Source organism: Narcine bancroftii, chromosome 4, assembly GCF_036971445.1.
Source record: "Narcine bancroftii isolate sNarBan1 chromosome 4, sNarBan1.hap1, whole genome shotgun sequence".
Taxonomy (NCBI): domain Eukaryota; kingdom Metazoa; phylum Chordata; class Chondrichthyes; order Torpediniformes; family Narcinidae; genus Narcine; species Narcine bancroftii.
Genome location: NC_091472.1, coordinates 237,691,790 through 237,715,566, shown reverse-complemented (window position 1 = coordinate 237,715,566; position 23,777 = coordinate 237,691,790). Strand labels below are relative to the sequence as shown.

General features: G+C 41.4%; 1 protein-coding gene across 1 annotated transcript in view; it reads left to right on the top strand.

Moving 5' to 3' along the window:
* LOC138761741 (collagen alpha-1(XII) chain-like) overlaps positions 1-23,777 on the top strand; it is a 142,735-nt gene that overhangs the window by 100,155 nt on the left and 18,803 nt on the right. The window contains exons 16-20 of the mRNA XM_069934406.1: positions 5,113-5,748; positions 8,307-8,945; positions 13,449-14,024; positions 18,306-18,938; positions 20,230-20,817. Coding sequence (XP_069790507.1) covers positions 5,113-5,748; positions 8,307-8,945; positions 13,449-14,024; positions 18,306-18,938; positions 20,230-20,817 — 3,072 coding nt within the window. The remainder of the gene's footprint in view (positions 1-5,112; positions 5,749-8,306; positions 8,946-13,448; positions 14,025-18,305; positions 18,939-20,229; positions 20,818-23,777) is intronic.

The following is a 23,777-nucleotide window of genomic DNA, read 5'->3' as shown; positions in this document are numbered from 1 at the left end:
CCCTTTCCAAACAAGTCCATTTGCCCTCGCATCTAACCCCAACCCAGCTTCAATTATCTATTTAGCAAGGACAGCTACAGATTTCCATGACCCTTTTGTATGAAGAAATGTTTGCTGCATAGCTCAGCACCATTTTTAGACCTATGCCTTCTTGCTCTGGAATCTATCCCACTAGCGGAGTTCTCTTGCATTTATCTTATCAGTTTATTTTAAACCTATCTTAAACGCCTTAATTAGATCAACCTTTAGTCTTCCACACTCAATCGAGAAAGTCATAGGATACAACCCTTTCAGCACTGTGTGGGAATGATAAGGGGAATGGTTGGCTACTGGGAGTTCAAGCATAGACCCACAGTAAGGGTTCAGTGAAGCAGTCACCCAATCTGGATGTGGTCTCCCAATATAGAGGAGAATATACTGAGTACACCAAATGCAATAATCAGGTTGGCTGAAGGGCTTGTAAAGCCAGAGACATATCTAAGGAAAACAGTGCCTATGGCAAGCACTGAAATTGCACCCCCCCCGTTAAAACTTACTTCAACCCTTATCCTGCAACCATCCCTCACTGCTGCAATGCATTCCACTTCTCCTTCCCTATCTGTCCTTGCTGCTGTTGAACCCTAGAATAGTCATATCCAATGTTGTGTTGTATATATTGAGATATTGGAAAATAATCTACATTTTAAAAAACACAAGTCGTTTCAATTAAAAACAACCCTCTGCCTACTTCAAGGCCAGCATTAACTAAATGAAAGCATTGACGGGTGTTTCCCAGGCCAGAGCGGAGTGGCCAAAGTTAAAAGTGTTGAGTGGCTGTCACCGTCCCCACAGGCATCCTCTCTTGTCTTCGGTGGTGTGATAAACCACTGTTATACTGTGATTGGCTACTACTGGCTGGACACGCCTCCTGAGACCGATCCTACCCATACCTCTTGCATGCTCCCTACTCTTCCTGCTATAATCAGTCGATAAGGTTGGATGTTGCTTCAGTCTATAGTCAATTATAAGTCAATCAGTTTCACAACCTCAGTCTTATGTGGTAATTGATGGTGCATCAGGTGGAAAGGTGACTCTTGGTGCCAAATACCCAATGGGAGAGGAGCAAGAAGATGCTGAAGCCCACACTCATACTCATCCTTCAGCACACATCCTTCTCAGTCCTGGCTCCAACAGGGGACAGAGGAGGGTTCGGAGTCAGGTGTCAGGAATTCCAGTGTAGGCCAAGGGGAGATGTAGGTGCACACCTGAGCTCCTGACGCCAATTCCAAACTCTCCCCTCGGCAATTATAGTTAAAGTACTAATGCCAATTATTCTCTCACTGGTCTGAAAATATTCTATTTGAAATAAATCAGACAAGGGGTGTTGGGAGAGTTGGGTGGGGTGGGGGGGGGGTGAATAATTTCCAGGCTCTGCTGGCAGTGGTGCCCCCCCCCTTCAAATGGTGCCAAGAGTACATAGCCTGGCTGGCATATCCTAGATATGCCTATATATAAAGCTGTGCCTCAGCTGGAAGATCTGGGCCAGCAAGGTTAGTGTATAGTTATCCAACGCTGTTTACAACGCAAGTGATTGGGATCAGAGTTCAAATCCCATTCTGTCTGTAAGGAATTTGCACTTTCTCCCATGTCCCTGGGGGATCCTGTTTCCTCTCATCATTTAAAACATATTGGGGGTTGTAAGTCAATTGGATGTAAATTGGGTGGCACAAGCTCAAGGGCCTAAAGGGCTTGTTACCGTGTTGTTGGTCTAAAATTTGTGGCCCTGGATGGAGGTGAGAGGGGAGATGTAGGGGCATTTCCTGTTCTAACCTCCACCCCCTCCCCCATAGTGGACTCTCCCTCTACCTGTTTCTCCATTTTCCCACCAATACCCTATCACCTCCAGCTTTTCCCCCTCATCTATTGTGGTGATGTTTCCTCCATTGTATACAGTCATCATTGTCGGTTGTTTATATGGAGGTGGCCCGCCCACGGACAACTCATACCCTATAACTCCTCCCCCGTGATCCTGGGCCATAAAGGTCAAGCCACCTTTCCCTTGCTGCCATTCCTATCCTGGGATCTGGGCCAACAAGGTTCTTCTGTGTATTAAAGCCTATCGTTTCCTCAGCTTGTCTCTGTGGTTACTGGTAGTGCCCTACACCAATGCTCTCTAGCTCGAGAATTTTCTATCCTGGAGAAAAATAATACTGTGAGTATTCACTTTATCCATGCCTCTCATGATTTAAAAATCCTCAATCAGGTCACCCCTCACCCTCCAAAGCTCCAGGGAAATAAAGACCATCCAAGCTCTCCCTATAATGCTCTCCCTATAATTCAACCCTTCCAGTCCTGGCAACATCCTGGTGAATCTCCTTATTTCCCCTTCCAACTTATCGCTAGCCTTCTGATAGCAGGATGACAAGAACTGTACATGATATCCCAACTATGGTGCTGAACACTCCACCCAATATGCCAAAAGCTACTTTCACCGCCCTCTTTCCCTGGTTCTTTTGCTTTCTACGACACTCTCTGGTGTTTCCATTTATTATTATTCTTCAAATCCTTCTCAAACCACTGAATCTTCAGGTTTGTCCAAAAATATTCAATCAAAACAAAGCTATCAACTCTTTGGATCAGGCTGCTAACACAAAGGAAAAGATCTCTCTCCACACCATGGTCAGTCCTCAATAGCTTCCTTTGCAATTCATCATTCTATAATGTGAACTTGCTATTTAGGAGCAGGCACATAAGGAGTATATAGTGGTTTAGCTCAATGCTATGACAGCAACAGCGAGCCAGGATAGAATCCAGTGCTGTCTTTAAGGAGTTTGTACATTCTCCCCACGTCTGTGTGGGTTTCCTCCCACCCTTTAAAATTTACGGGGGTTGTAGGTTAATTGGGTCGCACAGGCATGCAGGACAGAAAGACCTGTTATTGTGCTATATGTCTAAATTTTTTTAAAAATTAAGAGTTGGTGAGGATAGATTCATAAAAAAAATAAAAGGCCATTTTTGTGAATTTGAGCAATTTGATGAGAAAGGGCCTGCTTTGCATTGATAGAGCACTTTAACAATCTAATAAGCATCTAATTTTACACTCAATAAGGCCTCATTGATATTGATTTAAATTCTAAAGTACCTCATTTGTTTCTAGTACTGTTCTCCAAATGACCTGTAATAATGACCAGATTTTCTGTTTCAGTGGTGGTTGAGGGATACACATTGGCCAGGGTGTTACGGAAGGTTTATTCAAGAGACGGCATGGACTAGTAGGGCCAAACTGGCCTGTTCTGTGCTGTATATGGTTAGATCGAGCAAATGTTTAATATTGTAGGGCTCTGAAAGGGCAGCACTGGAGTGTTAAGCCTGCCCTCCTCCCAGGCCAATGCCCCACTCGTTTTTGACCAAGTAGAGAAGTCAATGGTGACGAGGCAGCAGAGGAGATGCACCAGGACATTGCTTGGTATGGCATATTTTAGCTTTGAGGTGATACTGGGGCGGCTTTGTCTGTTTCTCCTTGAATAGAGAAGTTTAGGAAGTTTAGGAAGTGACGTGATTAAAATCATGAGAGGTATATCTGGTGTAGATTGCAGGAAGCCTTCTTTCTGATCAGAGGTAGATAAAACTATATTCAGGCATAAATTTAGGGTAAGAGATTCAGGAGGAATCAGCTTCAGGAGTAGTGAGCAGCTGGAATGACTCTTGGGAAGTAGTGTTTCAGCAGTAAAGAGGTGTCTAGATGAACACTAGTTCCCTCTGCATGGAGGGCTGCAGGGCAATGAGATTAATAAGGATGGATATATGAATGTTGTGGGCTGAATGGCTCTTGGATTTAATGCCATGATGAAATAAAATTAATTTCCAGAGCAGTCTGGTATTTAGAATGCATATTATAAAAAGCAGTGCAGAGTAGGAAAATGATGTTCAGCCCATCATGAATGCCAATTAAAACTAATTCTATCTGCCAGCACATGGTCCACATTCTATCTCTGCTTGTTCATGTGTCTGTCTTAATGCCTTTTGCATGTTGCTATTCATCTACTTCAGCCATCTCCTTGACAGCCCTTTCCAGGTGCCTACCACTCTGTGCAAACAATTTGCCTGGCATATTTCTTTTAAATGTTTCCCTCTCACCTTGTGTGCTATCTAATATTTGACATATCCACCCTGTGAAAAAAGACTCTGACTCACCTTTCATAAATTATAAACTATCAGATCTCCCCTCTCAGCCTCTGAAAACAATCCAAGTTTGTCCATCCTCATTTGAAACTAATACATTCCAATCCAGGCAGGGCCAAGTTAAACCCAATGGTTCCCTTCAATCCTTACCTAATTGACAAGACATTAAGACTCAATAATAAGTGCTGAATGTGAAATAATAGATTAAAAATAGTTTTCTTCCAGGGCCGATTCCACAACTAGTTTATATATAACATGTTTTTTTTTTATTGTGCCCCCCCACCCCACCCCCCCGGGTCTTTTTGTGGGGGCCTAGTTCAGCTGTACTAGAAGTGGAAAAATCTCTGTTGTGTCCCATTTCCTTATGCCCTAAGCAAGAGCTTTTTTTGTTTAATGGTTAATCCAGGCAACATCCTGTCAAACTTCCTCTGCACCCCCTCCAGATCCTTTTTGTAGTATGGCAACAAACTTGAGAGAATTGAACAAATTTGGATGGTTTTCTCTGAGAGAGTCAAATAGAAGTTCATAAAATTATGACAGACCTACATGAGAGCAGAGAACTTTCATGGAATCATAGGGTCATTCAATGTGTAAAACAGGCCCTTCACTCCAAATTGCCCATGCCGACAAAACTGTCCCACCCACACTAATCACACATGTCAGCATTTGGCCCATATCCCTTTAAACCTACCCTATCCATGTATCTGTCCAAATGTTTCTGAAACATTGCAGTTATACCTCTATCAATTATCTACTCCAGTAGCCCATTCCATATATACACCACCCTCTGTGGGGGAAAAAAATGTTCCTGTTAATGGTCTTCCCCCTCACCTTAAGTCCTCTGGTTACTGACTCCCTAACTCTGTTGCAGGAGACTGCATTTCCTAGATTTTGTCCAAATTCTGGTGATTTTTCTGCTCCATAAGGAATGATGCTGTCCATTTTTTCCAGTTGTACCAGATGTAATCAAGAGAGATATTGTATTCCTCATCGATGGATCAAATAACGTTGGGACCACAAATGTCCAGTATGTCCGTAATTTTCTTACAAGCATCATCGAAAATCTTAACATTGGAAGAAACAGAGTTCAAGTCGGTTTGGTGCAGTACAGCAATTATCCAGAGACTGAGTTCTACTTGAATACATATTCTTCAAACAATGAGCTTCTGTCTCATGTGAAAGGTCTGAGACTGAGAGGTGGGACCTCCCTCAACACTGGAGTAGCGCTGGACTCTGTACTTCGCTATCACTTCTCTCAACCTGCAGGAAGTAGGAGAGGCGAAGGTGTTCCTCAGCTATTGGTGCTGATCACTGGTGGGAGGTCTGGAGATGATGTCTCACAATGGGCTGATCCATTGAAAAGAGCAGCCGTAATGATGTTTGTTATTGCGGTCAAGAATGCCGATCCCTTACAGATACAAGAAATGTCAGTCGACCCAGGTCTTATTTTTAAAGTGCAGGAATTCCACTCACTGCCCGATGTACAGGAACAACTGATGATGTCAGTATCAACGCTGGCTGCTCCCACAGTAATTCACAAAAAGCCAACAGTAATTCCTGAAGGACCCACCGAAACAACTACCACAGGTACATGAACTTTATTCTTTGTACTTCAATCCAGATTCCTTCTCATCAAGCCAGTCACTAGAATAGTTACTTGTATCCACCGTGCAGGTGACGATCGGGCTCATCCCATGCTTCTTGTTAAGCTGGGGCCTCATCTCAAATCTGAATGAATGAGAGTTTATTGTCACATTAACAGATGCGCTTCCTGCAACTTCCTTGTCAGGTTAAAAGCACTAATACAAATAAAGTATAGTTGAAATGCCACAAAAAGAAACCAATACATATAAAAGGAAAGGAAAAGAAAATAAATAATAAATAACAAATATTCACAGTTGGTTGGCTGGTAGCGTAAAATGCATTCTGTTAGAAATACCGACAGATCTTAGATGGTCTTGCAATAGTGTTATAGTTTGGGTGTTGTGGGCAAATTTAAGAGCCTAATAAATGTTGAGGGAAAAAAAATATTCTTGAACCTAAAAGTGCTGGACTAAGCTTCTGCACTTTCTGCATGAGGGCAGCAAATGGAAGAGAGCATGGCCTGGATGATGGGGGTCTTTAATTATATTTTCTGCCTGCTTGAGGCTGGCAGACTGGTGCCATGATGGACTTGACTGTGTCTTCCACGTTTTGCAATACTGGGTATTTGAGCTTCCAGACCAGTCTGTGATATAAGCAGTCACTATACTTCCAACAGTACCCCTGTAGAAGTTTGGAGTGCTTGACAACATGCTGAATCTCCTCTAACACTTCAGAAAGTAGCTTCACATCCAAGCTTTCCATTAGCTGCCCCTACAATCTCCTTCCATCCATAAACCTACAAGATAATACTGCTTCTCCAAATCTAGTCTTTCAAGTGTCTTGGAAGTCAATCACACTGTAATTGGCAGCCCAAAATATAGAATTTCTTTCCAAAACTTCAGTGTGTTTATAGGAAAAGTAGAGCAGAATCTGATAGGTTTACAAGAAGCACGGGAATGTGGGCCCAAGTGAGTTTAAAGGGAACAGAGAAAACAGAGCCTGTAACACAGTGGTGAACCATAGGGATTTACAAACAATTGGATGGCAGATTTGCAAAGTTTTACTGCAACTTTGACTGGTGTTGCAAGATTACAAAGGAGCATTTACTGTATATACGCATGTAATAGTTGATACCATGTAAAAATTGACTCCCTAATTTTTGGCCCCCAAATCTGGTATTTTCCATATATCGCATGTAAACATTGACCCCCCCAACCCCCCAATATTAGGCCCTGTCCTCCCACCCACCAGAGGTCCCAATGCCTTGACTGCGGACTCTCGCCTGGTGTCTTGCTGCCCTCCCATCTGAGCTCCTGATGCCCCAAATGTGGACACCACCTGGCTTTGGCCATCTGCTCACCCTCCGAGCTCCCAGCTTTCCAAATGCAGACTTGCCAGCCAGCCCCTGGCCGTCCGCCTGCCCATTTGAGCTCCAATGCCTCAAACTACTCCGACACTTACCGCGTTCAAAAGTAGTACGCATGTAATGGTCGACCCCCTAAATTTTACGCACAGAATATTACTATTACAGTAAGTGCTGCACTCTGATGTATCTCCTCACAGTCATCAAGTTCAAGTTCTTTATTTATATAGCACCTTTTTTTTCACTTGCATTGACCAAAGTGCTGCACAAACCAAGGCAATCGATCGAGACTAATACAACTATTTACAGAACAACGGATTAAGTCTATTATAAATAGACTACAATTGCAGTGAATAGTGAAACACTATCAGATGTTAGGACGTCGGTAATGACAGAATATACGTTTTTAACCTGGATTTAAAGCAGTTGAGGGAGGGGCAAGTTTAATGGTCAGGGGAATACTGTTCCAGAGTTTAGGGGCCACAACCTCAAACAATAAACACTTTACTAGCCTGTTCCAGAAATATATAAGCACCAGACACTCACATATTATTTCACTATCATTTCATCATCAAATCCCTTCTCAAGTTCGTTTATCTTACTGTACATATACAACCTGTCAAAATGTTTCTCCAGACCACAGTGAACACAGATATACACAGTACGTAATAAATACATGCATACATAAAGATAGAATTTTAAATAAATATATATAAATATTTTGGAATGATTTACTCAGTTACAGGACACTGTCCAACAATTTCACAGTCTGTTATTTCCTAGCCTGGAAGTCCTGGTTTTGAAACTCCTGTACTTACTTCTTGATTATTGTGGATCCAAGTGCTGGATGGAAAGGGTCTTCTATAGTTCTTTGTCCCCTATTTAAGAAACGCTGCTGGTGAATGTTGTCAGTAGAGGAAAGGGAGATCCCAATGCTCCTCTTGGCCATTTTGATGATTCTCTATATTGACCTGGTCCAGTGCTTTGCAGCTACCATACTATGCAAGGCTGCAGGCAGATAGGACACTCTCAGTTGTGCTCCAGTTAAAATATAGTCGCAGGAACTTTCTCTTTTAATTCTACTTCCTTTTCTAGATCTCATCCTGATGCTGGTCTTCAAAACATTAGATTCCTCAAATTTAACTGATCTCAATTGCTTTTATATAACCTTGTACAATTTTTATGTCTTTTATTTTAGTTCCATCCACAATGGACATCAAGAAAGATATTGTTTTTCTGGTTGATGAATCAGATTATATTGGGAATTCAAATCTACCTCTTGTTCGCAATTTTATCTCAACAATGATTGAGAGCCTTGATATTGGAAGTGACAGAGTTCGAGTTGGCCTGGTACTATACAGCAACACTGCAGAGACAGAGTTTTACCTGAACACCTATTTGAGAAAGGATGAAGTCTTGAATGTCCTGAGAACACTCAGATTTAAAGGTGGTACGACCCTCAACACTGGGAAGGCATTGGAATTTGTCCTCAGGTACCACTTCATTAGGTCTGCCGGCAGCAGAAGAGAAGAAGGTGTTCCCCAGTTTCTGGTGCTCATTACGGGTGGGAGGTCTAGAGATGATATCAAACGAGCTGCACATGACTTGAAGCAGAACGGTATAATCACTCTTACTGTCGGATCTGGGACTGCAGACCCTGCTCAGCTGAAGGAGATCGCCTTTGAACCCAACCTAAGCTTCAATGTAAGAGATTTCAATTCTCTGCCAGGCATTCAGGAACAGATGAAAATATCATTACAAAGGCCAGATGCTCCAGAGATAATCACAGAGGAGGTAACAGTTCACGTTGGAGAACCTGTGGTCAACAGTGAAAAAGGTAGAGGATATTTTTTCTCAAAAATTATTATTTATGAGGTTGAAATACTTTCATAAGAAGACTTGTACATTTTTAAATCTTCATATTATAAGACGTATGAGCAGAATTGAGTCTGATCCACCATTCAAATCATGGCTGATGTACTATTGATCTCAACCCCATTTCTCCTTGTAACCTTTAATACCCTTACTGATCATCAACCTCTGCTTCAATGGGATTCCCCCCTCATTCTTCTAATCTCCAGTGAGTGCATGCCCTGAGTTATCAAACACTCCTTGTAAGTTTGCCCTCTAATTTACAGGATCATTCTTGTAAACCTTCTCTGGACCCTCTTCAAAACCAGCATATCCTTCCTGAGATATGTGGCCCAAAACTACTCACAATACTCTAAATGTGGTCTAACTATGGCCTTATAAAACTTCAGCACTACATCCTTACTTACAATCTTGTCCTTTAGAAATGAATGCCAATATTTCATTCGCCTTGCTGACCATCCACAATTCCTCACTTCTGATTTCCACAGCTAGCATCTAAAACAGAATTCTTTAATCCCCCCCCAAAAAAGGTATCCTCTGCTGTCAATCAAATGAACCTTTAAAGAATGTTGAGTTTGAACCAATGTGGTTAAGAGAATAATATTAGGTGACTTTTGGATTTTGAATGCTTAGGCTTTTAGCGGGGTAGTTTGGAATATACCATAAAACAGGATAAAAGCAGGTGGTAAATAGGTTTCATTGATCTCCTGTTTGATTGACTGGCTGGAGAATCAGAAGTGAGGTATTGATATTGCTTCTGAAATTCAAGAATTACTGTGTACTCCCTAGTAACTGCATGGAACAGAGACAGTCAGAAACCTCAGACACATCCCCGACTCTTCATATTCATTTTCCATCTCTGTCACCAGTTAACCATCCCTAATCGGCCTTGAGAAGATGTCCACCTTGTGAAGATACACTCATGGTCTCTTTAGATGGCAAGTTTCAGGGTCTAAGACAACGGAGAATAAAGAACAGCAATATATTTCCAAGTCGGAGAGTGTGCGACTTGTGGTTTCTTGGGTCTTCTGCCATTGGATCTTAAGATGCTGATAAAGTGTTGTTAATTGGGGCAGCTCCATTAGCATAATGGTTACCACTACATTTTAATAGCACCAACGACCTGGGTTCAAATCTGGCGCTGTCTATAGGAGTTTATATGTTCTCTCTGTGACCACGTGCATTTCTAGGTGCTCCGGTTTCCTCCCACCTTCTAAAAATGTATAGGATTTGTAGGTTTATTGGTGTATTTACATTGTACGGCCTCGTGGGCCAGATGGGTCTGTCACCATGCTGTAACTCAAAATTTAACATTTAACTAGCCTTCAAAACCTACTACACTTTATCTTGTCAGTTCTTTGCAGCAACTATGCATTACTAGTAGCATGTCAAGGGGAGGAAAGTGGGTGTTAATCAAGTGGGCTGCTTTGTTTTATGTAGCAGAGAATGGTTTGAGGGTTGTTGGAGTGGCCTCTGTTCAGCGAAGGGAGAGTAGTTTTTGCTTTTTATACATTTTGGATCTTCTTTCATTGGTTGTTTACAGCTATTTGTAAATTAATGTTTTGCTTTGTTGGACACACACACACACACACACACACACACACACACACACACACACACACACACACACACACACACACACACACACACACACACACACACACACACACACAAAACTCAATATATTCGAAAATGTTGGCTGACAAATTAGTGTAGGAATGGTATGACCCCAGGGAATATTTAGGAATAAAGGGACTCTTGGTGTGCAGTTCCAAAAGATCCCTGAAGATGATACGTAGGATGATAAAGGGTCTCAACTTGAAATGTTGACTGACATTTTACCCATGGATGCAGCTCGTTGCTTATTAAAGATTCCAGTATTTTCAGGTTTTGTTTCTGGTAAAGAAGACGATTGGATGCTTGCCTTCAGTAGCCTGAGCATGGAGTATAAGAATAGGGAAGTGTTGGTGTACCTTTATAAAACATTGTTGAAGTATTGGTTGCAGTTCTCGTCACAAAACTTTCGGAAGGATGTGAACGCACTGCGGAGGGTGCAGAGCAGATTCACCAGGATGTCACCTGGGATGAAATGATTCCGATAAGAGGAGAGGACTGGGTAGGCTGGTCTTTTTTCTCCTCCAAGCAGCAGAAGCAGAAGCGGAACTGATAGACCCACGGAGGTATAAGTGGGGTGAATTGTGAAACTATTCCCCAAGGCAGAGATATCAAAGACCAAAGAAGTTTAGGGGAGAAGAAGATTTGTTTTCTCTCTTGCAATCTGGAACGTAGTGCCCAAGAAGGAGGTGGCGGCAAGTATCTCAGTACATTTTAGAAGCATCTAGACATGTATTTGAACCAAGCCAGGGTAGGCTGTGGATCAAATGCAGTAAAATGGGATGAGTATCGATATATATTTAATGATTGGCAAGGACATGATGGGCCAAAGTACCTGTTTCTGTGGTGTATGGCTCTCTAACTTTAAGATATTTTCTCATTATCTCTTGTCTCCAATAAGAGATAATGGCACGGTTAATGCAATGCGATTACAGCACCAGTGACCTGGGTTCAAAAGGAATTTGGTACATTCTCCCTGAGTCTGCATGGGTTTCCTCTGGGTGCTCCGGTTACCTCCCACATTCCAAAAACATGTGGGGTTAGTAGGTTGATTGGTCATATAGATGTATTTGGGAGGTAGGGGTTCACAGGCTGGAAGGGCCTGTTACCATGTAAAATTAAATTAAATTAAAAATGAGAGCTTTGCCTAAACTCTGGGGTCTCTTCATTGCTACAAATATTTACAATTCTACTTCCCCGAGGGCAAGCCTATTTCTTCCCTCTCTTTAATTCAGCACTTTCTGCTTCTTGTTTCTGCAAATATTGAAAACTACTATAATTCACAGTAAACTCCACCTCATCATCATTGAGGGTTACAGTCATAAACTCAAATAGAATTTAAAATCAAACTCCCTCTGGGAAAATGATGCAAAGCTTTGGTGGTATGGCATGAGTGAAAACCTTCCTACGCCCAAAGGAAATCAACACAGTTTGAAGAAGGGTCTCGGGACTGGAGTGTCCACAGATACTGCCTGAGCTTCTGTTGCTTTGCGAGTGAAGAAACATTGCTGTTTGCTGGGGTATGGAGTATATAAGTAAGAAAGTCGTGCTGCAGCTAGATCAAACTGCCCTTGTCGTATAGTGTGGGATTTTGATCATCCCATTTCAGGAAGGACATGGAGGCTTTGGAAGTGGAACAGAAGAGATGCAGCAGAAGGCTACCTGGATTAGAGGGTATCAGCTACAGGGAGAGGTTGAACAGGGTAATAATGTCAAATTATAGAGGATATGCATAGAGGGACATAGGGGTTTTTTTTTTACACAGGAAGTGATGGTGCCTGGAATGGGTGCCAGGGTAGCTGTAGAAGCAGATACAAAAGTAATATTTAATAATATTTAGATCAGTGGTTTTCAAAATGGCCCCTACATTCATATTCCACCTTAAATAATCCCTATGCCATAAATGCTCTATGATTAGTAAGAGATTTCTTAAGGTGGTATGTGAGTGGAAAGAAAATGTTTGAAAATGACTGTTTTAATCGTACCTAATTGACTCGTTATGTGCACTGTTTCATAACTCCAAAGGAAATGGGCCAATGACAATTTTTCTCAAGCAAAATATTTCAGCAACAATTGGGTCTAGAGCAGTGGTTTTCAATCTTCCTTTCCCACTCACATACCACTTTAAGCAATCCCTTACCAGTCACAGAGCATTTATGGAACAGGGATTGCTTAAGGTAGAATGTGAGTTTGTGGGACAGTTTGAAAGCCACTGGTCTAGATAGACACATGAACATGCAGGGAATGGCAAGGTAATGGAGTCTGTACAGGCAGAAGAGATTTTGTTTAATGTGTCATGTTCTGCACTGACATAATTTCTCAGTGCTGTACCATTCTAAATATGACCTGTGCTCTCAGTCTCATAACTCCATCAATACAAAATCCTCTTGGAAAGAACAAATTTATTCATTTATTGTTTAAGCGAATGCCCTTTGTAATGTGACATTTTGACCTCATTCTATGAACTTGAATCATTTTATTTTTTAATTTAACAATAGAGCAGAGTAGAAGGCCCTTCCAGCCCATGAAAACCGTACTGGCCAATTAATCTACAAACCCAAATGTTTTGGAGGGTGCGGGGAAACTGGAGTATCTGGGGGGAGAACATGCAAAATGGTTGTAGACAGTGGTAGATTTGAACCCGGGTTGCTGCAATAGTGTGGTACTGATGACGACGCTAATGAAGACATAAAGGTGCTTTGAGAGATCAAACCGAGAGAGAATTTGAAATAAGAAATAGCATCTTTAAATTTACTTGTTAGGTGGTAACGATGGATGTGATTAAGTTTGATTGAAATACATGTTACTTTGGATAAATTATTATCAATTTTTATTTATGAATATTATTTTTCAGTTTCAATAGCTCGGAAGAGAGATATTGTGTTCCTAATCGATGGTACCCCTGGAATGGGGAGATCATTTTCTCATGTCCTTAATTTTCTGAAGAAAATAATCCAGGAGTTTGATGTTGGACCTGACAAAGATCAGGTTGCTATAGTTCAGTACAGTTTCGACCCAAGACTTGAATTTGCCTTCAACGCTTATTCGACAAAAGTTGAGCTATTGCAAGCAATAAAAAGGCTGCAACTAAAAAAGGGAAAACCCCTCAACACTGGCACAGCACTGGACTTTGTCACGAGGAACGTCTTTACCCCGGCCGCAGGCAGCAGGAGAGATGCGGGAGCTGCACAGATCCTGGTGCTCATCACTGCCGGCAAATCCAGGGATGATGTTGGGTCGGCAGCAGAGGCAATGAGACAGGCCGGCATCATGCCTATTGCTGTTGGAACTAAGAATGCCGACACCTCTGAGCTGCGACAGATCACTTCCGACCCAGATGCCGCTTTAAATTTGAACGACTTGCCATTGATTCAACAACAGCTGTTGTCTAAAGGTCAACCTGTGGAGGAGCCAATAATTATCACTGAAGGTAAAAATTTTGCAAAATAGCATTATTTTTAGATTGTTGTTTGCATATAAAAGAATACAAACTGAAGGCAAATGCAGAAGGAGAGGTAACTCTTATTGTCAGTGCATCATTTTCTATCCACTTTGAAGCTCATGATGAAAGCCCCAGCTGAAACTAAATTACTAAAGCAAAGACATATGATATAACTTGTCAACTTTTATCCACAGCTTTAACAGATAACTGTTGTGGTAAACCACTCTTATGCTATGATTGGCTATGATTGGACACACCCCCCCGAAAATGATTCCATCCATAGCTCTTTGCATGTTCCCCATTCCACTCTGCCTTGATCAGTCAATGAGGTTGATGTCTGTTCCAGTCTATAGTTAATAAAATCCTGTCAGTTTCACAACTTCAGTTTTATGTGATTATTGATGGTGCATCAACTGTCTAACAATTTATATTTATTGATAAACGCTTCAATGGCCAGGAGAATACTTATTGTCCATCATTTTAATACAGGTACTTAAGAGAATTATCATGAATCACTACTTTGAAACACTGCAATGCTTCGAATGGAAGCGCTTGGCAAAGTGCTATTGGAGAGTAAACTTGGACCCAGCACTGATGCAGGAACAGTGATGCATTTCCCTGCCACAATGGTGTGCTACTTAGAAGGGACATTATAGACTCTGTGCACATATTGCTCCAATTATCACCATTTGTCTATTGGCCTGTGATCCTCTCTTTGCCCTTTCTTCCTTCCCCCTCCCCCTTTTTTATTCAGGTGCCAATCTGCTTTTTGCTCATACCTTGAAGAAGGGCTCAGGCCTGAAATGTTGTTTCTATATCTTTAACTCTGCTGAGTTCCTTCAGCATTTTTGTGTTTTGTTAATATTATTGGTAAGAAATGACTAAATAAGTTCACGGTGGACTTCAGGTGCAAAAACCAGCAGGGGCAACTTCCATGCCAATGCATGACAACCCCTCTTGGACTCTCTGTCCACTCATTCTTTCCACTAATCACCACCTCAGTACCTATCACTTTAAACTACAAATTGCTAGATTTTCCCCCACTATCATTTGGGGTTCCAAACACTCCTTCCAAGTGAAGCAATACTTCATTTGTGAATTTGTGAGGTCATCTACTGCAACCAGAGCTCCCGATATGGTTTCCTGTATATCGGGAAGACTGGGCACAGACTGACAGATTGTTTCATTGACCTCCTTCACTCTGTCCACTGCAATAACATGGTACTCCCAATGACCATCCTTTTTAGTTTTACACACCATTGTCACCTGATACGTCTGTCCAAGGCCTTATGTATTGCCATATGGAGGCCACCTGAAAATTGGAGGAATAATAACTTGTATTCCATCTTGGCAGTTTCCAACCAGACAGGATCATTGTGAACCAATTTCCATTTACCACTTCCCCCAGACTCTCTCTTTCCATATCTATATCCCTCTCTTCCTTCCATTCTCCTGTTAGGACTAGATTTCTTTGTCCTCTTCCTTCTTTCCCCAATCACTTCTCAGCTTCTTTCTCTTTTACCCTTCCACCTGTGTCCATCTATTACCTCTTTCTTGATAGCCTCCCACTTTCCCTCCCTAACCAAATTTTTATTGAGGCGTCTGCTCCTATATCTGTCAGAAATATGATGTAGGGGAACACCTTGGTTCCAGTGATCATAATGCCATTAGTTTCAGGGTAGTTATGGATAAGGATAAGCCTGGTCCTCGGATTGAAATTCTAAATTGGAGAAAGGCCAATTTTGAAGAAATGAGAAAGGATCTAAAAAGCGTGGATTGGAATAAGTTGTTATCTTGCAAGGTTGTATTTGATAAGTTGATGACCTTCAAAGGTGAAATTTTCAGAGTACAGAGTTTTTCTGTTCCTGTTAGGATTAAAGGCAAAGTTAACAGGTATAGAGATCTTGGTTTTCTAGGGATATTGGGGATCTGGTTAAGAAGACTAGAGAGGTGCATAGCAGATTAGGTAACAAGGAGCAAATGAGGTACTTGAGGAGTATAAAAATGCAGCTGAAAACTTAAGGGGGAAAATCAGCAGGGCAAAAAAAAGACATGAGGTTGCTTTGGCAGACAAGATGAAGGAAAATTCGAAGGGGTTCTGCAGATATATTAAGAACAAAATGCTAGTAAGAGACAAAATTGGTCCTCTTGAAGATCAGAGTGGTTGGCTACATATGGAGCCAGAAGAGATGGGTGAGATCTGAAATGGTTTTTTTGCATTTGTATTTGTGCAGAGTCTAGGGAACTGAGGCAATCAAGTAGTAAGTTCATGGAGCCTATACAGATTAAAGATGCGGTGTGCTGTCAGTCAGAAGCAAATACACAAAATCTAAAGACTGTACAACAGGCTTTGTTCGACATAAACTTCCACAGAGCCAGCTGTGAGGAGAGCTGCTGTAAACTCTGAGAGCGTCTTCAAAGGGTCAGCTCAGGCTTATACCCTGGAGGGTGATTGACATCCAACCGGGTGGGGCTTGGTCTATTCAGGTTGGCTGATTGACAGCCGGCCAGATGTTGTCTTGTCTCCATGCTCTTCTGCAGGTACAGAAGTTGCCTCCTGCAGTAGGCCAGTGGTGTACCACCACAAAAGAGGAGGATGTTCTTGCTGTCCTGAAGCAAATAAAGATTGATCAATCATGAGGGCTGACAGGGTATTCCCTCGGACCTTGAGTAAGGCTAGAATAGAAATTGCAGGGGTCCTGGCAGATATATTTAAAATGTCCTTAGCCACAGGTGAGGATAGGTAGGTAGCTCATATTGCTCCATTGTTTAAAAAAAGTTCCAAAGTGACCCAGAAAAGTATAAGCTGGTGAGCCTGACATAAGTACTCTAAGGGTTAGGATATACAAGTATTTGGATAGTCAGGGATTGATTAGTGATAATCAACATGGGTATGTGCATGGATGGTCATGTTTAACAAATGATATTTAATGCAGAGAAATGTGAGGTGTTGCATTTTGGAATGACAAACCAAGGTAGTACATGCACTGGAAATGGTAGGGCACTGAGGAGTGCGGTAGAACAGAAGGATCTGAGAATACAGATACATAATTCCCTGAAAGTGGTGTCACAGGTAGAGATTTGGTATATTGGCCTTCATAAATGAAAGTATTGAGAATAGGAGTTGTGATGTTATGACAAAATTGTAGAAGACATTGGTGAGATCAAATTTTGAGTATTGTATGCAGTTTTTTCACCTAACTACAGGAAATATATACATATAATTGAAAGAGTACAGAGAAGATTTACTAGGTTGTAGCTGGGACTTAAGGAACTGAGTTACAGAGAAAGGTTAAACAGGCTAGGATTTTATTCCCTGGTACATAGAAGAATGAAGGGAGATTTGATAGAGGTATACAAAATTATGATGGGTATAGATAGAGTAAATGGCATTCTCCAGAGGTTAGGTGAGATACCAACAAGAGGATACGGTTAAGGGTGAAAGGGAAGACGTGGAGGGGAAAACATTTGGAGGAAGTTCTTCACACATAGAGTGATGGAAGTATGGAACAAGCTGCCAGCTCAAGTCATTAATGTAGGTTCAATTTTAACATTTAAGAAAATATTGGGAAGTTGAGAAGTACATGGATGAGAGGGGTATGGAGGGACATGGAATTGGTGCAGGTTGGTGGGACTCGGCAGAATAATAATTCGGCACAGACTAGAAGGGCCAAAGGGCCTGTTTTCTGTGGTGTAATGCTCTATGCTTCCATACTATATATTTATGTGTGCATGATTCAAACCTCAATAAGGTCATGCCTCCTTTGCTTGAGGGAATATAGACTCAGCCTATACAACCTGTCCCAATAACTCCTCCCCAATGTTCCCGGCAACAACTTAAAGAAGCTGCTCTTCAACCTCAATTTACTGCTGACCTTCCAAGAACTGGGAGATCAAAATGCATCTTTTATGTTATGGCAAGAGCTATGGCACACTATTCTAAATATTTCAGTTTATATTTTAGTTCTAGCCTAACTTGAGCCCCTTACTTTGTATTTCATTGGGTTAGCATTGAAGTTAATGCAGTACTAGCGACCTGGCTTGGCATCTGCTTGTCCGCAAGAAGTTTGTATATTCTTCCTGTGACTACCTGGGTTTCATCCTGGTGCTCCCATTTCCTCCCACTTTCCAAAGAACTACAGGATTGGTAGGTTAATTCCTCATGGGCTTGTGGGCTGGAAATGGCCTGTTACCATGCTGTGTCACAGAATGAAATTAAATTTCACATATAATCTTTCACATATAATCTAATATACATTTATTTTCCAGTTATACCAAGTGAAATGAGCGAGAGAGATGTTGTGTTCCTTATTGATGGATCAGACAATATTGGAAACGATAACTTACCTTATGTCCGTGACTTTATCACAAGAGTAATTCAGCATCTGGCCATCGGACGTGACAAAGTGCGAGTGGGTCTAGCACAGTACAGCGATGATACAGAAGCTGAGTTCTACCTGAACACTTACTGGTCAGAAGCTGAGCTTCTGAATCACGTCAGAAGCCTCAGCCTGAGAGGTGGGATGACAGCCAACACTGGCTCAGCCCTGGACTTTGCCATCAAATACTTTTTCACCAGTTCTGCTGGAAGTCGAATAAAGGAGAATGTGCCCCAGTTCTTGCTGCTTATCACTGGGGGAAGGTCCAGCGATGATGTGGAGGAGGCAGCGGACATGCTGAAGCGAGCCGCTGTTATGACCTTTGCCATCGGTGTAAGTAGTGCAGATGCAGCTCAGTTGGAGAAGATGGCCATTGACCCCAGTTTGGTCTTCAGAGTGGAGGAAATCCGCTCTTTGCCAAGTGTCCTGAATCAATTGATAATGCCATTGACGATGCTGAGCGTTCCAACTGTAATTGAAGAAACAACAATTGTAGAAGAGAAAATGGTCACAACTGCAGAAGGTACATGAAATGCATTTATCACCTTCTCTAGGTACTTCTCCGTTTAGTGGTAACGCAGGTACATTTATCACAGATTAAGTTTTATATGCCTAGTATGTCATTAAAGTTGCTACTGCTGTAGAAATTCCTGGAACATTGCTTAGAACTGTGAAACAGGAGCATGTGGCCAACTGCTGACTGAAATCATCGATAAGTTGTTTGGGGGAAGCTTGGCTGAAATGACCTGTTTCAGAGCTGTCATTTCACAGAATTCAAGAGTAAACATGTCTCACAAGAGAGATTGTACACCATGTGTACTATGTACAAAAGGTGGTCAGAGCTTGGCATAGCGGTCAGGTGGCACGGTTGGTGTAGCAGTTAGCACAACGCCTTTACACCACTAGCGATCGGGACTGGGGTTTGAATCCCACACTGTCTGTAACGAGTTTGTACATTCTCCCCGTGTCTGCATGGGTTTTCCCTGGTGGCTCTGGTTTCCTCCCACCATTCAAATCATTCCGGGGATGTAAGTTAATTGGGCATAAATTGGGCAACCCAGACTCATGGTTTGAAATGGTCCTAGTGATCGGGACTGGGGTTTGAATCCCACACTGTCTGTAAGGAGTTTGTACATTCTCCCCGTGTCTGCATGGGTTTTCCCTGGTGGCTCTGGTTTCCTCCCACCATTCAAATCATTCCGGGGATGTAAGTTAATTGGGCATAAACTGGGCAATGCAGACTCATGGTTTGAAATGGTCCACTACTGTGCTGTAGGTCTAAATTTATTTTAAAAATGGTTTCCCTTGTGACAATGAAGGATGAGAGGTAACTTAATAGAGGTATGCAAGCTAAGGAAGGGCAGAGATAGGGTGGGACCTTTTTCCTGAGGACACAATGGAAAATACCAGAGGACATCTGTTTAAGGAAGAGTAACGGAAAATTTAGGGGAGATGTCGGAATATGTGTTTTACTCAGAGAGTAATAGTTGCCTACATTGCTGTGAGTGGTGGTGGAAGCTGTACTATAGGAACATTAAAAAGACTATTCGATAAGCACATGGAAGTAAGGAAAATAGCTGGTTATGGGTGTGAGATTGTTGTGGAGTAGGTTTCCATAGGTTGGCACAGGTTGGTATTGTGGGCTAAAGGGCCTGTATTGTGCTATAGTGTTCTACGTTCAAAAAGAAACATTGCCAGTCATGCAGTTTCTCTCTATTATGCCTTCAAATTCTGCATGTTTGGTATTCCAATGATTCATCTCTTAATTTAAATTACTTGCATAATTGCATTTAAATTTGTGTCAATTTTTGCAGCCCAGAAGAGAGACATTGCGTTCCTGATTGATGGCACCCCTGGAATGGGGAAAGCATTTCAACATGTCCGTAGGTTTCTGAAGAAGGTCATTCAGGAATTTGATATTGGACCTGACAAAGATCAGGTTGCGGTGGTTCAGTACAGTTCCACCCCAAGACTTGAATTTGGCTTCAACGTTCATCCGACAAAAGACGAGATCTTGGACGTAGTCGAAAAATTGAAACTGAAGAGAGGAAGACCCCTCAACACTGGTGCAGCATTGGAATTTGTCACGAGGAATGTCTTCACCCCGGCCGCAGGCAGTAGGAGAGATGTGGGAGCCGCACAGATCTTGGTGCTCATCACTGCTGGGAAATCCAGGGACAACGTTGAGCTGGCAGTGGAGGCAGTGAGACAGGCTGGCATTGTGACCATTGCCATCGGAACCAAATTTGCCAACACCTCGGAGTTGCAGCACATCGTCCAGGAACCCAGCCTTGTTTTGAAATTGAGTGACTTCCAAGAATTGCCGACGATAGAAAAGGAGCTGATAACTAAAGTTAAAACTATAGTCATTATTGAGGATGCAACTACTGTAAATACTGAAGGTATAATACCTTTGATCAATCATGATTTTTCCATTATCTGACCATTTAAATTGAACAATTTTTAACCCTATATTTCACTGTATTCCTTTAATCTCATATGCAACAAATGCAAAAAATTTACAGGATCTGTCAAATAAATCAAAACATCAGCAAATAAGTTAATCTTAAATTCATCAAAATTAACCTTAATCCCTTCAATAGTGTGGTGATATGGCTGTATGCACTGGCTGGCCCACCTTCCAGGTGTCTCTCTGCCTTAGCTCCTTCCTTGATCCTTCCCATGTGACCCCTGGCCATAAAGGTCAAGTCCCCTCTCCTTCCTGCTCATTTTCCTAGCCTTGACCCAGGCCAGCAGTCTCTTGCTCAATAAAGCCTATCATTCCCCTCAGTCTTCTGTTTGCATCATCATTGGGCTACCAATAGTGCCCAACAAATAGTAACATTATGTCTTATTAATTGTGCCAAATGCTCACTAGCTAAAACAAATAAAGCCGGAAACAAAGGGGATCCTTTTCTAGTTGATCTAATTTACAAAAAAGCAGAAGATATTTGTCCATTGTCACCACTTTCACAGAAGGATTTTTATATAAAGTTTTAATCCAATTAATAAATACCAATCCAAATTTTTCTAACACTTTAAATAAAAATTTCCTTTCTAATCTATCAAATGCCTTTTCAGCATCTAATGATAAAACCATAGCTAAATCATATTTTATCTGAGAAGCATGAATTAAACTAATCAACTTAGCAATATTATCTGCAGAATATTGTTTTTTTTTAACAAATCCAGATTGATCTAAATGAATTAAATTTTGTAAATATTTAGCCAATCTATTTGCTAAAATTTTAGCTACGTTCTTGTAATCAACATTTAATAATGCTCCTGATCCTGAACCTCTCAAAGAAAAATATTCTTATACTTTTGTCCATAATTTTATCTCAGCTATTGGGACTAGTACCAGGACAAATAATTTTTTTCCCTCTACTCTATCAAAATTTCTCTCCATATTGATATTTTGTAATATTAATTTTTAGTAACAAAATTAGAAGTGGGAGGGAAGGATTCAAATGTTGTGGAGTAGGTTTCCATAGGTCTCCACATCATGGTACACCAAAGAGTTGGTACTGATCTGTCATGTTCTATGTTCTGTTTGGCTGTTTTTAATTTTCTCTGTTTCGTGAAAAATAATTATTTTTTTCTCACAATCTGTTGAAACTATATATTCTTGAAGAGTTTTTGGCAGCATCTCAAAAATTCTAGGATTATATTTTGTTTTCCTTTTACATCGGATTCTGTTTATTAACCCAAGAAAAAAAATCATCCTCATTCCCAGCTAATAATAAGGATTTGTGTAAATGTCCCCCTGTATTTTACTGTTCAATTTAGAAAAGCATGTCAACTGCGGTGTTCTCTCAAAGTACATCCTTTCACACAACATTGAGCCCATCTGTGATAGTTTTGCCCATTTTAACACCTGGAAATCTGTAACTCTGCTCTATTGCCAGAGGAAATATTGGAGGAACTTGGTAGATCAGGCAGCATCTGTGGAAGGAAAGAAAAAGATGGTATTTTGGCCTGAAACCTGTTCATGAGGAATAGTGAAAATGAGGAGAGAAGCTAGAATAAAATGGTCAGGGGAGGGAGGTTAGACAAGCTGGTAAATGAGAGGTGTGTATACAGGTGGGAGGAAGTAAGAAATGGGAATAATGTAAAAAAAAACTAGGAGGTGATAGAAAGAGGCAGAGGGCTGAGGGAAGTGCACTCTTATAGGAGAAGAGAGGAGATCATGGAAAGAGGGAAGGAAGTGTGGGTGATGGGCAGTTTGTGCTCCACCTTATTTCCCCACCCTTCTATTCTGCCTTCTGCCCTCCTACTTACCAGCAATGATTAAGGGTTTTTGACCCAGAGAGATGGCATTCTATTGCTTTCCATGGATTCTGCCTGACCCCAACCCCACCACCTGAGGTCCTCCAGCATTTTGTCCATTGCCCTTGTTTTACAGCATATGCAGTTTCTCATCTTTCTTAGAAACTACTTTTCCCAATAAAGTACATCAGGGTAATTGTCCCACCTCTGACCAACTCTCTCTGAAGAACATAGATCATTCACCTCCAAAGATGGATCCAATTTTATATCCATGCAAACAACCTTCTTTCAACTTTTGAAGCTTCCTGCTTCTTTACAAAATTTGTATGTATTGTTTCAAATGCTTCTAGAAAATTTGTAAATATCACATCTGCTGTTTTACACTGTCAATCCCCTGGTATCTCATCAATTCATTATCAAATAATTCAATTCTTAAATAATTTAATGCTACTCTCTTTGAATAACCAACACAAATTTAAGTGTTCTTAAATACCATGTTAATGGCATCGATATCTTTCCTTCTGCCAATGTTAGGTTACGTGGCCGAAACATGTTCCTCTCCCCTCTCTCAAGTAGTGTATGGGATTAGCAAATCTATTCCTCCAGCACTACCTTTTCTATTTGGTAATGTCTTCAAAATGTGACAAATGCCTCTATTCTTTCTTCCCTTGTTTATTTCAGCAACCTAGGAGGCATTGCATCTGGACAAATGACTCCATCATCCATCTTTATTAATTTTTGTATATAGAACATTATAGTACAGAACTTTCAGTCCTTGGTGCTGTTGTTGTGCCAAAGTATGGAAACCTACTACACAACAATCTAATCATTCCCTATCTTACACACAGAACCCTCTATTGTTCTTACATCCATGTGCATATCTAAGAGTCTTTTGAATGTCCCTATTGTGCCAGCCTCCTCCACCACCTCTGGCAATGCTTTCTAGACAGGTGAGGTGACTTTTAACCGGATTCACACTGGAGAAATCAGGTACCTTCCATATAACAATGGAGGATATGCAGGTGAGGGCCAAGTTGATGGCTGTGCAAGTGAAGCCATTTTTTTTTGGAGGAGGACATCTCTGATGATCTGG